Genomic DNA, 23,040 nt, shown 5'->3' with positions numbered 1-23,040 from the left:
GGGGGAATTTATTGGAGCTTTTTCTGCATTTCTTGAAGTTCAGACTGCTCTGGTTGCTGAGTTTTATGGGGTTATACATGCTATGGAGGAAGCTCAAAAGATGGGACTTACTAATGTCTGGTTGGAATGTGATTCTGCTTTGGTTTGTGCTGCGTTTACTGCTAGGACAACTGTTCCTTGGATGCTTCGTAATCGATGGAATGCTTGTCTTAATTACTGTGGGAAAATTAGGTTTACGGTTACTCATATTTTTCGTGAAGGAAATGCGTGTGCTGATAAGTTGGCTAATTTAGGATTTTTTCATAGAGAGCCTTTTCTTTGGTATAATAGGCTTCCACCTTGTCTATTCTTAGAATTCTTTATGAATAGGTATAGTCTACCTATGTATCGTTTTTGTTAACATATGGGTTTTGGTATAGTCCCCCCGTATTTTTGTATTTTTTTTGTATTTTTTTCTTTTGTTCAATAATTTTTTTTTTTCATGTGATGGTAAATGATTGTTGTAACTTGAGGTATCAGCCTAGCTGAGATCTTAAGTTGCATAGTGATACCTAACATGGAAGCTTTTATTTAAAAAAAAACCAGTTTTATGGATTGAATTAGGCTTAACATTTTGTAATAATTCTTTATTAATAATTTCTCCTCTAGTCTTCTCTATCCTTCTATTATTTTTTTTCAAATTTTAATAAATGTTTTATGACTACAAAATTTTGAAATTCAATTAGTCGATTTTCTTGTTAGTCGATTTTTTAACTTTTTTTTACTAGAGATGAACATGATTCTAAAATCAATTTATATAATATTTAAATTGTATAAGATTAAATTAAATTTAAAATTTTAAACATTCAAAGTAAGGCTTAAACTTTTTGTTTATGACAAGTCTAACTGGTTCCTTCTGATTTTAAACAACCCAAAATGGATGAATGAAAGGTTATTGGTATTTTACTGAAATGTCAGATAAATAATGGGTTCAATGCGTGTTAGCTAATATTTCCTTCTTTGTATTACGTGTTCGAGAAACCAATTGTTTTCGATTTATTCATTTTTGTTGGATAGTGTTCCATGGGTCTCTTTCACAATGTATATCGTGGTTGATCTGAAACGACATTTATATAAATTCAATCAAATAATATATTTATTTATTTTTAAATATAATTAAAATTTAAATTAGTTTAAATTTATATCCATTTAATTTAGAAAATAAAAGCTTCAACTTTGAGGATTTTCTGATTGAATTTATTTTTTGAACACAAACTATGTATTCTTAATCAATTATAAATTTAATTTGGAAGAAGTTTGGGGTTAAGAAACGGTTGACAATTTAAAAATTAATTGAAATTAAAGCAATTAGGTAAACTAGTGAAAACAAGTTAAGTGTTTGAGAGGGAATCTTTTATGATTAAAGATTGACACAAGTATTAAGTCTTAATCCTGAAAAAGAAGTTCCACTCACACACGTAAGATAGATCATATAATTGTGATGACAAGAAGGTCATCCAATATAATGAAAAATTACTTGTCGAGATTTTACAGTGTTTCATCAAATCATATCAAAATGCATTTTGTTGATAAAATTGAATCGACTATTTTTATGTGAATCACATTTTCTTTGTTTGTGTGTTTCTTATGTGAATCCCATTAGTCAAATGCGAAACAAATTTGTACAAAAAAACTATTTGGCTTTTTCAATGAGAACAGTTGTTGGAGACATTGAATTTCGAATGCACTTTAGATGGGAATAGAGGTGAAGTTCATCGAATGCGTATAATTTAGCTTATAGTATATAGGTTTGTTCAAAACTGCTTTAAAAAGTCTAATTAGATTTAAACTTAGCCATTAAATTCCCTAGTGAAAAATAAAAGTTACAGTTTATACACCTCCCTGCTAAAGATTTAAAAAAAAAATTGTTTTGACAATTTTAAAAATAAAATGAAGGGAACATTCTCTTTTCTACTTTTTCTTTTACGAAATAATTATTTTTTAATTTTTTTTATTAATAATACAGACGGTTTTAAATACTAATAATTTTTTAATATATAAAATAATTTAATTTAATTAATATATGTAGGTTGCTCGCTAAAATAAAAAACTTATCAATAAGACATATTATTGTCTTGCATTCATTGTCTATATAAAATATCTCAAGATTTAGAGAAAATATATGATCATTTGTTCTTATTCAGTACAGTGAAAAGTTATACAATATGAATTTAGCAAGATAAATATTTACTAATGCAACAAATATTTTTATGACGACTAAAATAGACTTTTTATGTGAGTTTTGGAACCGTCATAGATTCAAACGACATAAAAAATTCAATTTCAAACTGATTTGCCTTTAATTATCATAAAAAAATAACATATTCTATATTAGCTAAAATTACGTCCATCATATAAAATAAAATATAACTTTGTATAACATATAATATTTTAATCATAATAAGATGTGTTTTTTTATGACATATAAGATTTTAAACATTATATAATTTATTATTTTCTATAGATGGTTAAAAACAATTCAGGACTAGAAAATAATATTTTTTATGGTAGATTTAATAATAATAAAAACAATTTATATTTTTCTTAATTTAAAAATAATAAATAAATAAAAATCTTTAAAAAATACGAAAATTGTAATGAAGCACATTAAGTTAGTCATAATTTGTATCACTTTTTGTCAAACAAAAATATCAAACATTCCTCGCACTATGTTTGATTGCGGGAAAGAAATAAAGAAAATAAAAATTAAAGAATAGATAAATTAAGAAAGAAAAATAAAAATGAATAAAATTATGTGTTGAATTGTTATGTTGAAGAAAAAAAAGTGAAATAAAATATTTTGTTTAATTGATTTAAAAGTCGTGGGTCATTATACAAATTTTCATCAATTTAATCTAAAAAAAAAAAAAGTCATGGTTCCCTCTAATTGAAATTATATTCAGAATTTAATTCAAAGAAATGGTGCCCTACTTGCTAGCTTTTCATGACTTTTTATAATTGGTTGTTTATATTTGTTTTATGCACAAATTGAGATTGATATTTAAAAAAAAAACATTTCTAAGTTTTTTACTGAGGCAGTTTTGTGTTTTTCTTTGTCTAGACTTTGTTTATACAAAAAAAAAAGTTATTTTTTTAAAATTAATTATACATCTCCCTTGTATTTCCCCTACATTTTAAATTCTCATTGGATTCATCGCCAGTAATCAGAATCTTCAATATGTATTTAAGGATTTTTATAAACTTGCTACTACAATAGTAACATTTAACATGAGACATAATAACGCTAATAAAATATGATATAATAATATTAAAACAATAAACTTATAATATAAATTATGATTAAGTGGCAGCAGTACCTCCACACGCTGCCGCGACGTTCGCGCACTACACCTCTCAGACCTTCTTCTCACCTCTTCACGCGTCATACCTCTACACGTAAGTTTGAAATATTTTAAATTTTTAATTAAATATTTGTATGTATGTGTAGATTACTTAGTAATTTAGAATTTGTGAAAACTTTATTTAGTGAATATTTGATGGAGGAATCCTAACAATGAAAAGAATCACTACAAGAAAAACATGAAATAGAAACTAATTTTTAGAGACTAAAATAATTAGTTGCAATAGTAACTAAATTAGAGACCATTTTAGAAACTAAAAAAAAAATTGGTTTCTATTATTGTTAAATAGTTTCTAAATTGGTATCTAATTAGCAACCAAGGTTTTAGAGACCAAATTTAAAAACTAAATAATTGGTAGTGAATAGTGATAGATTTGGAGTTGCAAAAAATTAGCATGAAAAAACTTCAAATGACCTTAACTTTTGACATAGAAGTTGGATGGAGACACGTAAAAAATGAAAATTGCTAGAAATGAGGTAACGAATCACATGGCCGGATGGGAATCGGGGTGGATCAAAATTCCAAAAATCTACCATTTACTATTATTTTTTTATTTTTAAGTATTATTTAGGTATTTTGAGGTTTTAGTTCTCATACTTACACTTGTCAGAAAATTCTGAAATTTTGCATGATTTTCCATTATAATTATATTACATTCACAAATTTATTACTCACATTACATTACATAATGTTATGTGTGTGTTTTAACATGAAATCTTATTATTTCAGTGTTTATTTTGGATATAACATGTTGAGTGTGAGGAGAAGTGCAAGTGCAAATACAAAGAAACTCACTTGAATGCACCTTAAGGTAAACATGTATAACACTTTAGAATTACATAAAACATTTTCATATATTTATAGAATTTTATGTAGACTTTAATATTTAATTTATGATATCACATACATTATTGTTTTGGAAATTTGGTAGCTCATTGATGACTTTTTACGGCAAGTGCACCGCGTTTGTCAAAAGTAATAATTGTCCCTAAGGACGGATATCAATCCCACAAGGAACAGTGTGAATTATCGAGTACAATAATCGCTAAATATAAAAACAGAACAATTAAAAAGAGTTTTGAATTAATTGTGTTGGCACTGATCAATAAGAAAACAAACAAAGAATTAGTTGTTTCAATTGGAAAAATAAGGATTAGTTTCATCTCTCTCACTCTCAAGTATTTTGATTAGCATGTCAATATTAAGTTCTTGATTGAAATTGATGCCCGTATAAAAGTCATTTATATCGATTCCTCGCATATAAAATCCTTAACAATGTCCCCTAACTATCGATCCCTCGCATAATTATAAGAACAACTTAGAACGAAGCTTAGACGTTTAATAGCAATTAACATTTCAAGTCTATTCCTAGCACTCAAATATGTTAAGTATTGTTGTTTAGGTCCGAACCCTAAAAATACCTCCCGGTAAGATTTAAGATTCTCAATTTGTCACGGAAAATTAAAAGTAAAACAACACTACCAATAATCAATCAAGAACTGAATATTAATATATCAAATATCACCTCAATACATAAGAGTTTAAGCAGATTACTCTCAATCCCAAAGGGTAGAATTAGCCACGCATACTTCTATCACCTTCCATTCTCCCAATTGGGTTACAATTCACTCTATGGTATTTTCCTCTCAATCTGGCACCCTAAGGTTGAGCCTCTAGCCCTCTATTTATCCTAGTTTTCTAGGGTTAGGTTGTTTATTGTGTCGCGCTAATGGGCTAAATGATAAAACATAAAAAAGGCCCAATCTTTCTTTGCATCTTTTCCATTCTGGGACCTTCTATCTTTATCTTTTTAGCTCAAATCATTCATCTTTAATCCAAATCTCCAATCTTCCTTAGAAATCTGCAATTAACACCAAATTTGGGAATAAAATACTCTTATTCAAATAAAGATCATAAAAAATGTAAAAAGGTATAAATTCATAAATTAGGAATTATTTTATATGTAAATTAGCAATAAATCCTCGTAAGTGCCTATATTTTAATATGAAATATTACTGAAATTAGACACTTATCACTCATGCAGGATTATAGTATATATATATAATAATAAAAATATTTTTAAAAAAATACTTATAACGACGGTTTCAGTTTAAAATCGTCTTTAAAAAACATTTATAATGACGATTCCCAATTAGAACGTCGTTATAAGTGCTTTTTTTAAAAAAATTCATTATTTGGTATAATAATGATAGTTTATAACATGTGTTGTTAATGTGGTTTTATAATGATAGTTCTAATAGTATTGTTATAAACAGTTGATTTATAACAACATTAATTCGAAAATCGTCTTTATATAACTTTTTTTAATCGTTATTAATGAATTTTTTTTATTAGTACACAATTATATTTATTTTTAAATATTATTTATAAGAAAATAATAAACCTTCAAATTTGAGATGAATTGAAAAATGAAGTAGTCACGATCTTAAATATTTGTGTCAATTGTAAATGTATTTTGTCCATTAATCGGAAATGTGTATATCATGGTGCATTAATATTGATGCGGAAGATTTGATTATGTGGCCCACTGGAAATACATGAAAGATATTGAAAAGATATGTCAGATTTTCAATTGTCCCACTTTTGTCGTAAGATACATAGCTACATTGCATAATAACTCGTTGAGTTCTATTCAGGATCTCATGAACCAATAGTCAAATTGTGAACCAATAATGCCTCGACTTAGATATGAAGATAAAGATGTAAAGATAAAATGTTCTAAAAAATAGTTGATCAAGCACATCACATTTTTACATGATCAAAATTAACACTGATGTCCCCTACATTTTATTTTTACATCACTTTTATAAATAACCTTTTGATAATACTTTTTATGAGCCTCTAGATATATAAACCGTTGTAACTAATTTATATTTATTGAAAAATTGGTTAAATGTATCTATAATTATTATATTTTAAAATAAATATTAAACTTTTTGTCTACCTATAGATAATTAATAAATGAAAAGAAAATAATCGTAGTAGAGTTTTAATTTTGAAACCGAATTCTTCAATTTGTACAAAACGATGTTCAATATTCACCATTTATAAACTAAAATAATTAATAAAATTTTGATTAAAATAAAGATGGTTAAAACTTACAACAAAAACAAACAAAAAATATGAATGGTGGCTACTGTTTTCAGAAGATATCATAATGTAGGAAAAAGATTAAGTTCATATGAACCTTGGATTCTTCGTTATTTTTTTTCTTCTTCAAATGACACGTAAGTTCTTTGCATGTGCAATCATGTTTCACGTGTCAATCGACAAGATCAGGAATCTTCCGTTCCGTCCACACGAAATTTTTGGCTATGAAAGGGAGGAAAATAACTTGAAAGTACTTATTAATATAAATGGAAAATAAAGAAGAGGTTAATTTATTCAATACAAAATTTTATTTGTTATATAGATATTTTAATTCAAATTTGTTAGACTATAACTTATTTAATTTTGTACGGGGCCTTTTTTATATTTTTGTATCTATTTCTATATTATTTTAATTATAATTTTTTTAAAATATTAAATATTATCAGACTTATTAAATCGTTATTGAATACGTCTAATTAGTTAGATTAATTAAAATTTGTAATAAGTTTCCATTCATATTGTATAATATTTTATGTTATATAGATAGATATTTTCTAACTTTTTTATTTTTATATTTAAATTGGTAATTTCCTATTTTCATTCATTTTTCTTCGGTAACATTTCATAAAACAATTCCATTATTTGAATGTATAAAAAAAATAATAATAAATAAACTTTTTAAAGATCAATTTAAATTTAAAATATTTTAAAAAATATTTAAAAATTAATTGAAGTGTTACGTTGCATAAACCTACTTTGATCTTAATATTACTTTTTTTTTCTTTTTATCAGCAATAAATAAATAAAATAAAATGAGACACTTCAGAAGTGTCTCAACCCTTATACAAAACACTAAAACAAGTTTCTTAACACCCTACCAACACAGGCTCCAACAAATAATACACTACAAACAAACCATAAAAAAACCAGTTCGAGATGTAGGAGTCCAACAAATAATATTACATCAACCTATCAAGAGATCACACTCTCAAAATAGGACATGCACCCCACAACTAAACAGAATCTTTGTCAGCAGGCAAATGTATCAAACCAAGTGATAAAACTCAACACACCGATCCTACAAGAGGAACAAGTATACCAAATAGATCACACCCTTAATACAGGACACACACCCAACAACAAACAGAGTCTTTGCAGCAAGCTCAAGACCACCAAGAACCCAAGTGCCAATACCAACAAACCCATACATAACTAGAGAAATCCTTCCAGAGACCTGCAAGAAGTAATCATAGCCAGATAGACCTGTGCACAACTCAAAACACCTTCCAAGCGCAACCCAAGGCCACAAACCCCAATCCAACCTCGCCGAATAGGAGTAACCATTGAAACCTACACAAAATACACCACTACTACCAATTCTGGGTAAATTCGTTAGTTAAATAACACAAAAAATCAGTCTTTCAAATATCTCATACAACAAAGAGGTTTCAAACACCAATTTGAGTAGGAGAAAACGACCAATTTTTCTTTTACTGTGACCCAAGACCAAGTCTTCCTTTGTACCACAATAAAAACCTCCATTAAGTCCACCCGCCCATTCTCGAACACAACCTTATTCCTGTGATTCCAGATTTCACTTACAATACCAACCCAAATGTCCCCCAACACCTGATAAAGGCGTGACTTACACCTATTGAATTAAACATCCTAAAATGCATTTTTGCATAAAATTAACCTTAATATTACTTAATGTTGAAGTTTAGCCTTTTTAAACTCATTTGTTTAGTACAGCAATAAAAAAAACCTTAATAAAAAAAATTAGAAGTGAGTTATAACTTATTTATCAATTTCACAAGTCTAGCTATTACTAGGTAGTGGTTGCTTCTTTATTTTATTTGAACTATAAACAAGTTATCAATTTAAGTTTGAATTCAATACAATTGGTTGATCACGCTTTTCTACCTACAGTGATTTGGTTTCTAAATAGATTTAGTGAATTTTTTGACATGACATCATCCAATAAATTTATAATTTATAAAGTAAATGAAGAATGCGATGTTACTGAGTATGACGTGAGAGAAAATTGGTACTAAGGTATGTTTAAGAGAAATTATGGGTTAAGTAAGTTCAAGACAAACTTATCATGTCTCACGTATTAGATTTTTTTTTAATACCTAAAAATAGAATTCATAAGTATTATCTATAAAATATTTAATTTTTTAATTGTTGTTAAAGATTTATCACACGACCTTGTACATATTATATTAGGATCAAAATTTACTCATCATATTAAACATAAATCCAAAATACATATACGAATATATACTAAAATCACCAGAAAAAAGTCACTCAGTTTAAATATGTTTACTCTAACCGATTAGACAATCAATTATTTTAAGAAGAAAGAGACTTTTAACTTTTTTTGCTGCATTTATAATTGGTAATTTCTTAATATAATTGATCATTTGATTTAATCAAAATAATTAATTGTTGTTTAGAATAATTTATTTTATATTTAAGATAATCAATTATTTCTTAAGAAATTGATTATTTATACATTATTAACTCAACTAAGTTTTGGAAGTATAAAACAATTAATTATGTATGAAAATAGTCAATTATTTTGTTGCTCATAACATCCAATCCATTAATTAACATGTAACTGTATTCAACTTGACAATAAAAGAAAGAAAACTTCTCCTTACCTGTTTTTCAATTCCTAAACTTACAAAGAATTAGATATTAATTCAATTTAAGTATGGTTGAAAAATAAAATTTAAATAATTTTATAACCTCTAATTTCCCTTTTTATATCTTCTGGAAAAAACTTTGGTGGAACTATATCAAAAGTGGTTTTATTTTGACCCTTTGTTGTGCTTTTCCCGACTCATTGTAATTGGTTCTTTATACTTGTTCTGTGCACAACTTGAGATTGGTACTTTTTCTTTTAACTTTTCTAAGTTATTTATTGAGGCAGCTTTGTTCTATATTCTTTTCACTACTAATAGTAAGACTTTTGTTTATAAAAAAAAAATAAACATTTTTTCTATATGAATGATACATTACAAGAGTAACATTTAACATGAGACATAATAACGCTAATAAAATATGATATAATAGAATAAAAATATAATAATATTAAAATAATGAACTTTCTGTATTAAATTATACACTTTATTTAAAATTAATTTTTAATTTAATTTATTTATAAATTATGAAAATTAGTAAGTATTTAATTTTAATATTCTAGTAAATAATATAATTTAAATTATGTGTGACAATAATTATAAATATAAATAGATAAGATAAAATGTTAAATACAAAATTATTATATATTATCCTATAAATTAATATTAATAAATTATTCAAAATTCAATACGACTACTTAGATAACTACAACCAGTAGCAGACACTACACCCATAAATCATGCGGCAAAAACAAAGGCGACCAATGTTGCAAACTGCAAATATTATTCTAACGAAAACATGTTTCTGTAATGGCACAATCATGATTATACAAAATAAACCAGTGAGTAACATAGAACAATGGTGACCAAATTATTCATCTGAACTCAGTTAAACCAGTAAGTAACATAGATCAATTGTGAACAAATGATTTAACTGAACTCAAAGTCAGCAGCGAGAGAATTCACTAAGGTGATAATATCAGAAGTTCTTGATAAAATTATAAATGTGATTGCTGACATCCTCTGCAGCTTCTTGGTTGTTGAAGTGAGCAACCCCTTCCTGCACAACCACTTCCTCCAAAAATGGCACATCTCTCTTGAAAGCACCACTCTCTATGTAGTCTTTGGTCCCCAGTGAGGTGTAAACTATATCCAAATCACCTGTAATGAACTTCACAGGAACTTTGACTTGAACTCCAGTCCATGCTGCTGTGAGCTCCCAATTGCTGTAAACGTAACACAGATTAATAGAATACTGTTTGAACCAATAAAAGCCATAGACATGGAAAGCCTAAATTTCATTGTTATCCATGGACAGTGTATCTTCCACTTTGGAACATGCATCAACATATGTAGGAAAAAGCAGCCATAGGAACTTACAGGTTGAGATTTCTATAGTAGTTGAGGCCACCAGTTAAGCCTGTCTTGCCAAATTTAGAAGCATAGTAAGTCAGATCTTCCTGTGAGAGCCAAGATGGAAGAGGCCTTGATGGAAGGGACCCTGAAGCAAGGGGATTGGAACCCGCTCCTTCTTTGGGGAGGATTGGTGGTCCTGGTCTCCTACTTGTAAGCATGTTCTTGATTGCTTCTTCGATATTATTGTCATACAGAGTTTCCATCTTGCCTGGTTCCTGCCACACGAATTAGGTACCATAACAACCACCAAAATATAAGATCACCATTCTTTCAATGTCATAATCTACAAAACTGTTTCTTGAACTCTATCGCTAACCAACTTTAACCATTTTGATTAAACCATCCCAAATTTTGCTCTGTATCCATTTTCTTTTTGTTGTCTATTGTCTGAATTAAATGGGACAGGATCCATAATTTGGAACCTTGGGAGACAATTACAAAGAAAAAACAAATCGGATGTTGAAGCTAAAACTAAAACTCCGCAGGAAGCAAGAAATAGATGTATGTATGTTTGAGTAAAATCAGGTAAAGAAATTCAATTTGACATAGAAATTGAGATAGGTAAAAGTAGATGAGCCCCAACAGCAATTAAGTAACTCCATCTAACTTTTGTACTTTGGAGTAGAGAAAAAGCCATAAATAGGAATAGGAATAAGAAACATAAGAGGCAATATTAGGGGCTATAAATGAAGAAGGCAGAGGAAGCACCTGGAATCTGCAGATGTAGTAGTCATCCCCATAAAGGGCACGCATGGCATCAACGGGCTTCACTTTTGGGTTTCTGGGCATGAAAGGGACGCTGAGGCAAACATAGGCCTTGATTCTATCAGGTCGAAATAAACATGTGTACCATCCTACTAGGGCTCCCCAATCATGGGCAACGAGGAAGACTTGATCCACACCAAGTGAGTCAATGAGTGCCACGACGTCAGCCACGAGGTGCAAGATGGTGTAGCTGCTCACCGAAGCCGGGGCATCGGTGTCTCCGTAGCCACGCAGATCAGGAGCCACGGCGCGGTACCCGAGGGCGCTGAGAGCCAGAATCTGGTGGCGCCAGGAGTACCAGAGCTCGGGGAAGCCATGGAGGAACAAGACGACAGGACCCTCTCCTTTCTCTGCTACATGCATTTTGATGCCATTCACTTCCACTGTCCTGTGTTCCACGCCTTCCATCTCTTCTCTGGTGTGAATACTGTAAGAGCCCTCTGTGCCCTTTTAAATAGATAGGACAATCCAAACCGATCACTTTCCGGATTGCAGGCGGCTGCATGTAGTTAAATCTTCTATTAAATTACATTAAAGAGTTAACTTTATGTCTATATTATAAGTGCTTTCATATCGACTAAATAGTGGTAGCCTTATGCATTACTAGTTTCATCTTTATATATAATCAAAACTTATGAGAGTAATATATATTTAACGTGGCAAACGTAGCAATGATGTGATAGAAACGCTAACCTAAAAATAGGATAAAAAAATATAGTACATCTATTCTTAGAAATAATCGGTGTAATATTTTTTTTTACTTAAAATGACTCGTATTACATCGGTTAGGTTAAGTCATCTGACCCATGTAATATATGACTCATACTAAAAAAAATGATTTTTTTTTCATAAAGAGTTAGTGAGTCATAAACGTCACATAAGTAACCACTTACAGACACACGGGTAACCAGTTTTGCATGTGACAGTATATGTGGAGGAACATGTGGCTGGGTAACCAGTTCTGGTGGGATTATTACATTGGTTCAGTCATCTAATTGATGTAATATATGATTTTTACATCAATTAAAATTAAGTCATCTTACCGATGTAATATATGATTTTTATTAAAAAAAATGATTTTTTGTCCATGAAGAGTGCGTGGTCATAAACGTCACATAAGTAACAACTTACAGATACACGGGTAACCAGTTTTGCATGTGCTAGTACATGTGAAGGAACCTGTGGCTGGGTAGTTCTGGTAGGATTATTACACCGGTTAAATTATCTAACCGATGTAATATATGGTTCTTATTAAAAAATAATTGATTTTTTTTTCATGCATAAACGTCACATAAGTAACCACTTACACATGGATAACTAATTTTGTGTGCGTAAATAGCCATTTATAGATACACATATAACTAATTTTGCGTGTATATTGAGTCATATATTATATTATAGAGTTACATCTGCAATATCAATTAATACCACATAAGTGATGTCAAGTGAAAGAGGATATTAATAAAACATATTTCAATCAAATTTTACATAGATGTGCTCATTTGTATTAAAACTATTTATTATACTACATGTGTTTATTGACTCTGTATAAAATTTAATTGTTAGATCTGGAACTCTGCCAGCAGTTTCCTTTCAAACTATAGAGATCCGAGTCTAATATAAAATATTATTAAGTTCGTCTCTTAACAGAAATATATTTTTAAATTAATTTTTATATGCAGTTATTTCATTTTTTTTCTCTAAAACTTTATTTTAAAATTTACAATAATCACAATATTAAGTGATAAAATGTATATTTTATTTTAATAAGTGTGATATATTAACACCCAAAAGTACTTTGTATCTCTGTATTGTAGCATTTTTTTATTTAGTCACAAGTCACTGTTATAAATTTTTATTACTAAAAACTGATTGTCTATTCTATTTTGACACATGATACATGACTTACTTTTTCATATCGTTTATTATTTTGTGGTCCACAATTTTACCTTAAGATATTGGTAATGGCAGTGGACTAAGGATGGATATTTTTATCTTTTAGATATTTTTTTATATGATGAAAATTATCTCAAATTTATTGAGTAAACAAATTGTTTTAGTAGAACGATGGTTTTTAACTAGAGTATTTAGTTTAACGAGAATCAATAATTTATATTAGGTTTTCTTGTATTTAGTATAGTTTTTTTTTTCTTGTATATATTCGTTTGTTCCAATTTTATATCTTTTTGTTTTATCAAATCAGACTAAGTCTTCATAATATATACTTTATCATTCTTTTCATACTTTACATTTACACCACAAAACAAAGATGATATTAAAGAATATGGAATTTAAAGTAATAAACAAGATTCGCGTTTTAATCTGGTTCGTTAAACGACAACTTGTGACCTTTTGCCATTACTTTTCCCACATTTTTTAAAACAAAAAATAATTGTCGACTCTCACAGAATTAATCGAATAGAAGAAATAAAATATTCAATCAAATTCCAATTTGTTTGAGTATTTTTACACAAACTACCTTTTTCTCTCTCTCTCTCCCTCCCTTTATTCTCTTTATTACTTAAAACTAATTCATGCATCATTCAGCAACACCAATGTATAGTTTCTGTATATATCATCCAAGCTTATATGATTTATTTATTTATTTTAAAGTGATTGTAAGAGTTTTTTTTATTTATTCTGGATTTTACAGGAGTTTAAGTTTAATTTTTTAAATTAAAATCTAATTAAATTTATTCAAGTTTTAATCAATGTGGGAATGTTTTATCGCTTTCATCTCTAATTATTAAAAAAATACGTGTTAATTACACTACCGAAATATCGCTTGTTTTGCATGGAGGTTCAATTATAATATGTAATTATTTTTTTATTATTATATTTTTAATATTTTTTATTTTTAAATTGTATATTTTAGCATATATAAATGAAATTAGAATGTATAATTATGACAATCTATTTAATAATTAATAAATAAATAATGTAATATTCTCATGTAACATCTATTTTTATAAAATATATGAAATCTTCTATTGTATTTAATGGATATATGAATGATGAAATTAGTATTGAAATTTTATATGACAATATTTAAAGAAATATTTATAAATGATTAGTTTGATTGATTCTTTTTGCATGAATTAAAAATGTTATAGAATTTCTTTTCATTAGCTTATCCTTGCTTTTTTTGTTGTGTTGTCAACTGCGATGACTGTACTACATACACGAGCAGATGATCATACAAATGTCGGAGGGTTTGGAGAGTTTTAGGATGTAGTTTTGAACCTTATATTGTTAATATTTGTATTTCTATAAATCATAATCTTGTAATAGAAATATGTTGAAAAACTTTAAATTTGTATAGAAATCGGTAAAACTTATATTGTAATAATTAGATGTATTTTTTGGAGTGTTACATAAGAAGAATTTTCATGAATTACTACGAGAACAAATTTGTTATCCCAATTTAATTTTACTCAGTTAAATTCAAGAATAATAGAGTTCCAAAGCTAAATTGCAAATTATCTGAGTGAAATCTAATTTACTCTTTATTTAAAGAAACATAAAACATGATGTTTGGAAAAGATAATTTATTAAGTGAATCAAATTTGCACAACCAAATAAGAAATCTATAAAAAAAAGGTGTATTTTATCTAGAGATGAATTCATATAGTAATCAAAATTATTCGATGAATATACAGAGGAGTAAAAGGTTTTTGAAAGTTGGAAAGATCAATAGTTAGGAGAAATAAGACGAAAACAAGAGTGATAACTTTAAGGAAAGGCAACCTTGAACTTTAGAAAACAATTAGGTATAATTACCTTATTCGTCCCTATATTTATGGTTAATATTTAATTTAGTATAGTGGTTTTTAAAAAAATCAATTTGGTCTCTATGTTTTTTAAAATGTATCCAAATTGGTCATTTCCGTTAAGTCGCATCTTACGGCATCAAGTGTTGTTTACATGACAGAAAGAGGTGGGATTGAGAGATATGAGGTGTCAAGTGGCAGCGTCCCCTAAGGCTATAACCCCTGCATTGTCGTCGACAGCATCTCCTTCCACCGTTGTGGCTCCTATTCTACGACCAAGCCTCCGACAATATCTCCTCCAATCACAGCGTCATTGTGTTGTGTGACGACGTGTAGGTTTAGGGTTTAAGCTTATATATAAGATTTGCACAACACTTATATATTATAATTTGATTTTATCTCTAGTAGTCAAAATGAGATATTAAACAAGGAAGATACTATAAATAAAAAAAATACTTCTACATACCAAACATAAATTATAAATGAAATTTACTTAATAAAAAAACATGAATTTAGTATATTATGAAAGATAAATGTAAATGAATTCTTTACATTGTTACTTTGTAACGGTTCTCCCTTGTTTTCTACTTCATTATTAATATATGAAGTTGAAGTTGACATATGTGTGGAGAAATACTTATTGTATTTAAAGAGGAAGTACAATAATAAATTTAGAACCTGCTTAATAATAATAATGATTAATTTAAAAACCAAAAAAAAATTAATTTCTAAAATTCCCTATAGCAACTAATTACTTTTTGTCTCTAAAATTGATTTTTATTTCATTATTTTTTTATCTAATTACTTTTTTCTCTAAAATTGATTTTTATTTCATTATTTTTTTATCTAATTACTTTTTTTCTCTAAAATTGATTTTTATTTTATTATTTTGTTGTGCATCCTAATTAATTTAAGTTATATTTAGGGAATTCTTTCACAATGTTTCTCTATCAAAGTGTGTAATCCACTGACTTTTTTAACCGGATATTTTTCATAGGTCGGAAAGGTAACATCTTTATTGTTACTTGTACTCTTTGGACTTCTTTGTGTTAAATTTTAACAGGTTTTGACTATCGATCTTTCTATACCTTGTTGGAAGGATATGTTACTCATTCTATTTCTATTTGTTTGTAGAGCATTGTTTTCCCATCCTTTTGTTGCTAGTAATGCTCAATATCTTCTATTCAAGATGGAAAAAAACAAAACCCAACCAAACAGAAGCTATATTGAAGACGCAAACAAAGACAACAAACAAATGGCACCCAAATGCGCAGTAAGAGACACCAAATAACGTCCAAAGAGATAGAAAGGTAAACATAAAATTACCATAGAAAAAAAGACTTTTTTTCTGGAGTCCTAGGCAAGATGTATTTATTATTATGTTGGTTGGTAATTTATTAGCAAATGACATAATAATAAGTTGTATTAAAATTATAATTATACGATTGCTTAATTACTATAAAAAACTATCATAATAATTATCACCCATTTTACTTTGAAAGTCGAAAAATTAATAACACCAAAACCAAAGATCGGATTATTTTAATAAATTTTTATCAGAGTTTCCACCACTAGAACAGTGTTTACAGAATTCCCAGTATGACTACTTTGCCTTCTTGATATCTGATTATAATCAATCAAAAACAAAATGAATAATTTGACTTCAGGAGATCAAGGATTCCAGTCTACACGACCACATTCATATTAATTGAAATATAACTTAAAAACAAACGTAATTAGAAAAATAGAAAACACGATAATTAAGTAGCATAAAGGAGAACCAGATTATTTGACTAAACACAGAACGAGCACACGACAATTAAAAAAAGTTGAAAAGATCAGAAGTTCTTGATAAAATCATAAATGTGATTGCTGACATCTTCTGCAGCTTCTTGGTTGTTGAAATGAGCAACTCCTTCCTGCACAATAACTTCCTCCAAATTTGGCACATCTTTCTTGAAAGCACCACTCTCTATGTAGTTCTTCATCCCTAGTGAAGTGTATACTGAATCCAAATCACCAGTAATGAACTTCACTGGAACTTTGACCTGTGCTCCAGTCCAAGGTGCTGTGAGCTCCCAATTTCTATCAAAATATGCAAGAAACAGTAAAATGATTTAGCACATGGTTGGTGTCTGCATGTTGCATGTTGCATGTTGCATGTTGCATGTATCACGTGGGTGTCTGTATAAGAACTTACAAGTTGATATTTCTGTAGTAGTTGAGGCCTCCAGTGAAGCCTGTCTTTTCAAATTTGGAAGCATAGTACTTGAGATCTTGGAGTGAAAGCCAAGAAGGAAGGGGCATTGAAGTGTTCAGATTTGAACCCATTCCTTCTTTTTGCAAGATTGGTGGCCCAGGTGTGCGATTTGTCAGAAGTTTTTTCAATACCTCTTCAGTGCTATTTTTGGCTAACTCACCTTCTGCCTTTCCTGCCTCCTGTTATATTAATTAACCAGATAATATGATTTTATGGGCTGTAAAAAATATGATTTTTTATTAAAAAAGACAAATATTATTTTTTTAAAAAGTGTTAATGTATTAACAAATTTACACTATATTACAATTAAAAAGATAAATATATTTTTGTTAAAATAGCATAATTTAAAAATTATATTGAGAAAATCATAATTATAAACTATTACTTTAAATGCCTAGTTGTAAAAAAACTATTTTTCTTTAAAAAATTATAAGTATGATAATAAAAGTAAATTTAAATGTGGCCAAAAACAACTTTGAATATAAATGCATTACAAAAGAAAAGGAAAATTATGCCATGAAAACCCGTGAGAAAGGGCAATGTAAGTTATGACTTTATGAGAAAAACAAGAGTTGGTAATTAATAGGAAAAAGTTTTGTTCACACTGCAAGCACACAGTATTCACGCACACAGTAGAGAATACTATTCAAGCTTTATAATAATATTATAATATTTTAGATTAAAAATGAAAATAAAAAACCTTATTAGGTCTAAGTATGAGATCCATAGGGTTGGCAATGGCAACAGAATATGAACACAAGTATAAGCAGCGCAGAAGTAGAATAAATTGCAATTAAAAGCTTAGGTCTGGTTTGGTTGCTTAAATTAACAGTGTTATCATATAACAACAGAAATAAATATGCAATAAATGTGGTTAAGTTAATTTGGTGTTGTAGTTTATAGAATAAAAGGAGAAGAAGAACCTGGAATCTGCAGATATAGTAGTCATCTCCGTATAGGGCCCGCATGGCATCAACGGGCTTCACCTTTGGGTTTCTGGGCCAGAAAGGCACACTGAGGCAGACATAGGCCTTGACTCTGTCGGGGCGAAACATGCAGAGGTACCAACCTATGATGGCACCCCAGTCATGAGCCACAAGGAAGACTTGATCAACACCCAGAAGGTCTATAAGCGCAACCAGATCACCCACTATGTCAAAGCAGCTGTAGCTGCTCATGGAAGCTGGTGCCTCTGTGTCACCGTAGCCTCGTAGATCTGGTGCAACCGCGTGATATCCTCGGGAGCTGAGATCAAGAATCTGGTGGCGCCAGGTGTACCATAGTTCAGGGAAGCCATGGAGGAACAAGACGGCAGGACCCTCTCCTTTCTCTGCAACATGCATTTTGATGCCATTGACTTCCACTGTTCTGTGTACTATGTATTCCATCTCTTCTCTTCTTGCTGTGAGACTGTGTTTGATGCTAACTCTATAAGATGGAGTTGTAATGAGGATAGGTTGGTATTTCACCAAAATCGCTCACTTCATTTCACTGCTATGAAATGCTGAAACTGTCATCCAAGTAAATGTACAATAAAAGTTGTGAGGGGGGACAATTTATAAAACAAAAGAATAATAAAAAAATTGCATGCATGACACATGGCAAAAGTTAATAAATGCTTTTAAAAGTTGTGAATTTTAAAGTGAACAATACCTAGTAGTAATTGATGCTAAAGATACTAATACTATCTCAGCCATTAAGATCAGAACATTAATACCGTTTTAGGATAAAATGAGTCTTTAATCGACTAAAGCTTATTTCGATAGTTCAATGTAATTTTACATGATTTAGTGTTGAAACCAAAAATAATTTAAATACATCTCCACCTTCTTTTCTTAACCCACAATTTCAAAAAAGGAAATTCTTAATATGTTATCAAAACAAATTTGCAAAATATTTAATATTTTTAAATATGTATTTAATCCATTCATCACTCTCAACTTTCTTTTATTAATACAAATATTTATTATTTTCTCTTTATTTAATTGATACTAATGATAACATATGATTAATAAATAATTAATTAATTAATATTGCATTTGTTGATAAAACGGTGATCCTGAAATTAAATAATTAAAGAATTTATTTATTGTATCATTATTATATTGCAAATTAGTGTTTTTTCTTTAATATATATATATATATATATTAATTTCTAATAACATTTATAATTTGATCATATATATTAATTTCTAATAACATTTATAATTTGATCATATATTATCTGGAAAAAAATACAATTGTTAAAAACTTTATAATGTGTATTATACAGACGTGACAACAACTTTGTTTATTCCTTTAATAATAATAATAATAATAATAATAAATAATAATATTAATAATAATACATTCTCCAGTTCTAAGCATGAAAAAATAAATAAATTAATGTTATCATGTTATACTAAATCACATTCTCATTAATCATAGACTATATTAAATTACTACTATGATTTTAATATAAATATAATTATGTTCTGGAAAATAAAAAAAATAACAAGTACTGTTATTTTATTCATAACATAAAGTATGCAAATATGGATTTTATTAAAGAAATTCTTAGGACGTGAATTCAATTTTTTAAAATTATTCAATTTTTGTTTACAAAAATAATTTAGTTTTATATTTTAAAATTTAAAATTTATTTTTTTAATTAAATTTGATTAATTTATTATTTTTATGTAAAATGAGAAAAATGAGTGACTTTTTATTAAAAACTTGTGCCGTTCAGGTCTCGGTTGACCAAAGTAGACATGGGACCCCCGAGGAGGGGTCCACGCGGAGGGTTCAGTTGGTTAGGAAAGAGTCTCGTTAGGCTCACATGGAAGATGATCGAGGAGTCCTCGGCCCTCGACACCCGAAGAGGAAGATGAGTTAGAAAGGTGGCTTGAAGGCCACATCCCAGCTATCAGTATAGAGAAGCCCAGATCGCCAAGACCATGCATGAAGGTGTAGGGAAGCGGCAGTACGTCCCACCATTGGAGAACCGCTGGAACCGATACGACTCAACAAAGCCTCGTTCCAGCAGCGATCGGCATGCATGGGACGTGCGAGGGCAGTGTACGCTCAACCTGGATGAACCCTCTGATATTGGGGGTATGAGTTGACGCCTGAGGGATCATCCCGTGCCAGTTGCACTTCGAGAAGGGAGACTTACACGCTAGGATTTCCCTAGGTTGGGTTATAGCGTCATAAGGCCTCCCACACAGAGTTACGCTTAAGTCAGAAGGAGACACATGGCAGAAGCACTGGAAAGGTATAAAAACTCCTGTACGTTTTAGTCACTTGACGTTTACACGTTTTGAGTCATTTTACGCTTACACACTGTACGCACGAGTGACTTGATAACGAGAGAGAATACAGTTACAATTCAGTTACGCACCATCTGAACACGGTATCTGCGGTGTTCTGATACGAAGGTGCACGGTATTTTCTGCCAGTACTGACTTGAGTGTCGGAGTGCAAACGGCCGTGAGGGTGCCCTTTTGTCTCTCTGTTTCAGGTATTCACGGCGACAAAGGGTAAAGATTGGAACGAAGACGAAGAAGTCCTTGATACGCAACTTGAAGCTACACACGAAGAACAATTTGGTCAACCGGCAGGAACAAAACTTATAAGAGATTAATGTAATTTGATTAAAATATAAGAAGGAATGATTAAAATAATAATTATTTTATTAAAAATATTTAAGAAAGATAAATATTTATTTTACAAAATTAGAGGAATGAGAATGTAATTTAGCATATAACATGATAAAATATTTAGATCACTCCAGTTTTACCTCCTCTTCTTAATTTTTGTTTATTATATCATGATACCTAACTAAACGTTATTATTATTATTATTTTTAAAGTAAGAATTGAGAATGGAAATGTTATGATGGATAAGAACTTGTTCTGAAAGGTATAAGAACAATTATAATTAAAATGTTATTCAAGTGTCAAATTAATTTTAGTTTCTTATATATTCGTGAGTTTAATTAAAATTGGTAATTGTTGTTAGAGAATGTTACAAGGTATTTTTTGAGAATAAACTTTGATTAAATATGTTAACAACAAAAAGTTTATATAAAAGACAAAAACTTTGTTGTGTAAGATTTGATGAAAGAAGAATTGATTGCAAATGAAGATATAAAAAATGATCAAATCAAAAGATAATGAATATCTTTTGAAGAATTTTAATGTAAAAAAAATAACGTAGAGGAAGAATCATATTCAATCATGCATCAAAATCTTATATTACTACTATGAATTCCACAATAGGTGAAGATGAGATTGATAAAAAAATATTAATGAAAAATTTCATATTAAATTAAGTTGTGATTTCGAGATAAAAAGAAAAAACACAAGAATCACAAACTAAAAAAGATTTTAAAATATCAAACAATTAAAGAAAGGTAATCAAGTATAAAATTTGATATTTAAATATATAAATATTAAGGTAAAGAAAAATGTTAAGAATATTTACTTAATATATTATATTTAAAATAATTTTTTTAAATCTTTAATTTTAAAAATATCTTTATATAAAAATAAAATTATATTAATTTATTATTTAAATTTAAGAAATAAATATTGAATATGGTTAATATTTGACATTATTTTTTAATTTACTTTACATATAAAATATATTGATAAAATACATTACTTTAATTACGATTTTTTTATTAAAGAGATGTAATTTTACAAGATAATTATCAAATGGATAATTTTTTTAAAATTATTAAAATAAATAAATTGTGATAAAGTGATACAATTTAAATTGAAATTTAAAATCATGTTAGATATAAATAATTTTTTAAAATTATAAAAAATAAATAAGTCGTGATTTCAGTGTAAGATGTTATAACTTAGTTAATTGATTGTCCCATATATGAAAAAAAAAGAAAAGAAAAGGTGTGGAAACGGCTTTACTCCCCTCGGGAAGGAGTGAAAGAAGAACAAAGGCATATGACAGTTGTGTTTGTGTTTTTATTGTACTGCCTATGATCACATAAAAAAGGAGTAATTTGCATTCCAATTTTTTAAGTACAAATATGATTCTCCTGGCCCAATTCAATAAATTAAGTTACAATTTCAACATAAAATTTGAATGATTTGAAATTAAATTTAAAAGCATTTCAAATACAATAGTTAAATATTTCATTTTAATTTTCATTTGAAAATTTTGTTTATTATACTTTAAATTATTTTAAATTAATGCGAAAAAATTGTACACAATTCATTATTTAAATATAAAATTTAAATAACTTTTTAATATTACTTCGAATTTTATAAAATAATAACTTCACAATTAATCATCTTTCAACTTTAATTTATATTCATTATTATTAAAAATTAAATAAAAGATATTTTGGTAAACTTGTAATATTACCTAATTAATTTTATTTTTCTTTTATGTCATATCAATCAAATAGACCAATTCTCTCAATCCAAAGTTAATGTTCATAAAAGATAGTTTAACTAATATTATCTAATTTAATAATTTATAAAATAGAGACAAAACATCATATTAAAGTTATTAACTGGATATGTTGATCATTATTTATTTTTATAAAACCTCTAAACTCAAAATAAAAACATACATAACCATATGCAGCAAACATGTACATCGATCCTATCCTTTGACTTGTTCACTTGAACCAAACCCAATAGTTTATATTGGCTGCTCTT

The 23,040-nt window shown here is 28.5% G+C and overlaps 2 protein-coding genes across 2 annotated transcripts; both read right to left on the bottom strand.

The window, feature by feature from the left end:
* Nucleotides 1-9,927: 9,927 nt before the first annotated feature.
* Nucleotides 9,928-11,877, bottom strand: LOC137831659 (uncharacterized). The gene is made up of 3 exons (XM_068639423.1): nt 11,285-11,877; nt 10,541-10,791; nt 9,928-10,386 (listed from the first exon to the last, which is right to left on the bottom strand). The coding sequence occupies exons 1-3, from the start codon at nt 11,747-11,749 to the stop codon at nt 10,140-10,142; spliced, it is 963 nt and encodes a 320-aa protein (XP_068495524.1). The 5' UTR covers nt 11,750-11,877; the 3' UTR covers nt 9,928-10,139.
* A 4,912-nt stretch (nt 11,878-16,789) lies between these two features.
* LOC137831660 (uncharacterized) lies at nt 16,790-18,912 on the bottom strand. Its single transcript, XM_068639424.1, has 3 exons — nt 18,295-18,912; nt 17,312-17,550; nt 16,790-17,196 (listed from the first exon to the last, which is right to left on the bottom strand). The coding sequence occupies exons 1-3, from the start codon at nt 18,757-18,759 to the stop codon at nt 16,950-16,952; spliced, it is 951 nt and encodes a 316-aa protein (XP_068495525.1). The 5' UTR covers nt 18,760-18,912; the 3' UTR covers nt 16,790-16,949.
* Between the last annotated feature and the right edge of the window lie 4,128 nt (nt 18,913-23,040).

The sequence above is a fragment of the Phaseolus vulgaris genome, chromosome 6 (genome assembly GCF_000499845.2).
Source record: "Phaseolus vulgaris cultivar G19833 chromosome 6, P. vulgaris v2.0, whole genome shotgun sequence".
In the NCBI taxonomy this organism is placed as follows: domain Eukaryota; kingdom Viridiplantae; phylum Streptophyta; class Magnoliopsida; order Fabales; family Fabaceae; genus Phaseolus; species Phaseolus vulgaris.
Note: the sequence above shows the minus strand (reverse complement) of the source record. Positions and strands in the feature narration are given on the sequence as shown.

What these genes read in the sequence shown, in the direction of transcription:
- LOC137831659 (XM_068639423.1), bottom strand. Translation starts at nt 11,749, where the DNA reads ATGGAAGGCGTGGAACACAGGACAGTGGAAGTGAATGGCATCAAAATG. An exon ending in ACTACATCTGCAGATTCCAG is followed by an intron (nt 10,792 to 11,284) that starts GTGCTTCCTCTG and finishes TTCGTGTGGCAG; the next exon opens with GAACCAGGCAAGATGGAAAC. An exon ending in TACTATAGAAATCTCAACCT is followed by an intron (nt 10,387 to 10,540) that starts GTAAGTTCCTAT and finishes TTACGTTTACAG; the next exon opens with CAATTGGGAGCTCACAGCAG.
- LOC137831660 (XM_068639424.1), bottom strand. Translation starts at nt 18,759, where the DNA reads ATGGAATACATAGTACACAGAACAGTGGAAGTCAATGGCATCAAAATG. An exon ending in ACTATATCTGCAGATTCCAG is followed by an intron (nt 17,551 to 18,294) that starts GTTCTTCTTCTC and finishes TTAATATAACAG; the next exon opens with GAGGCAGGAAAGGCAGAAGG. An exon ending in TACTACAGAAATATCAACTT is followed by an intron (nt 17,197 to 17,311) that starts GTAAGTTCTTAT and finishes ATATTTTGATAG; the next exon opens with AAATTGGGAGCTCACAGCAC.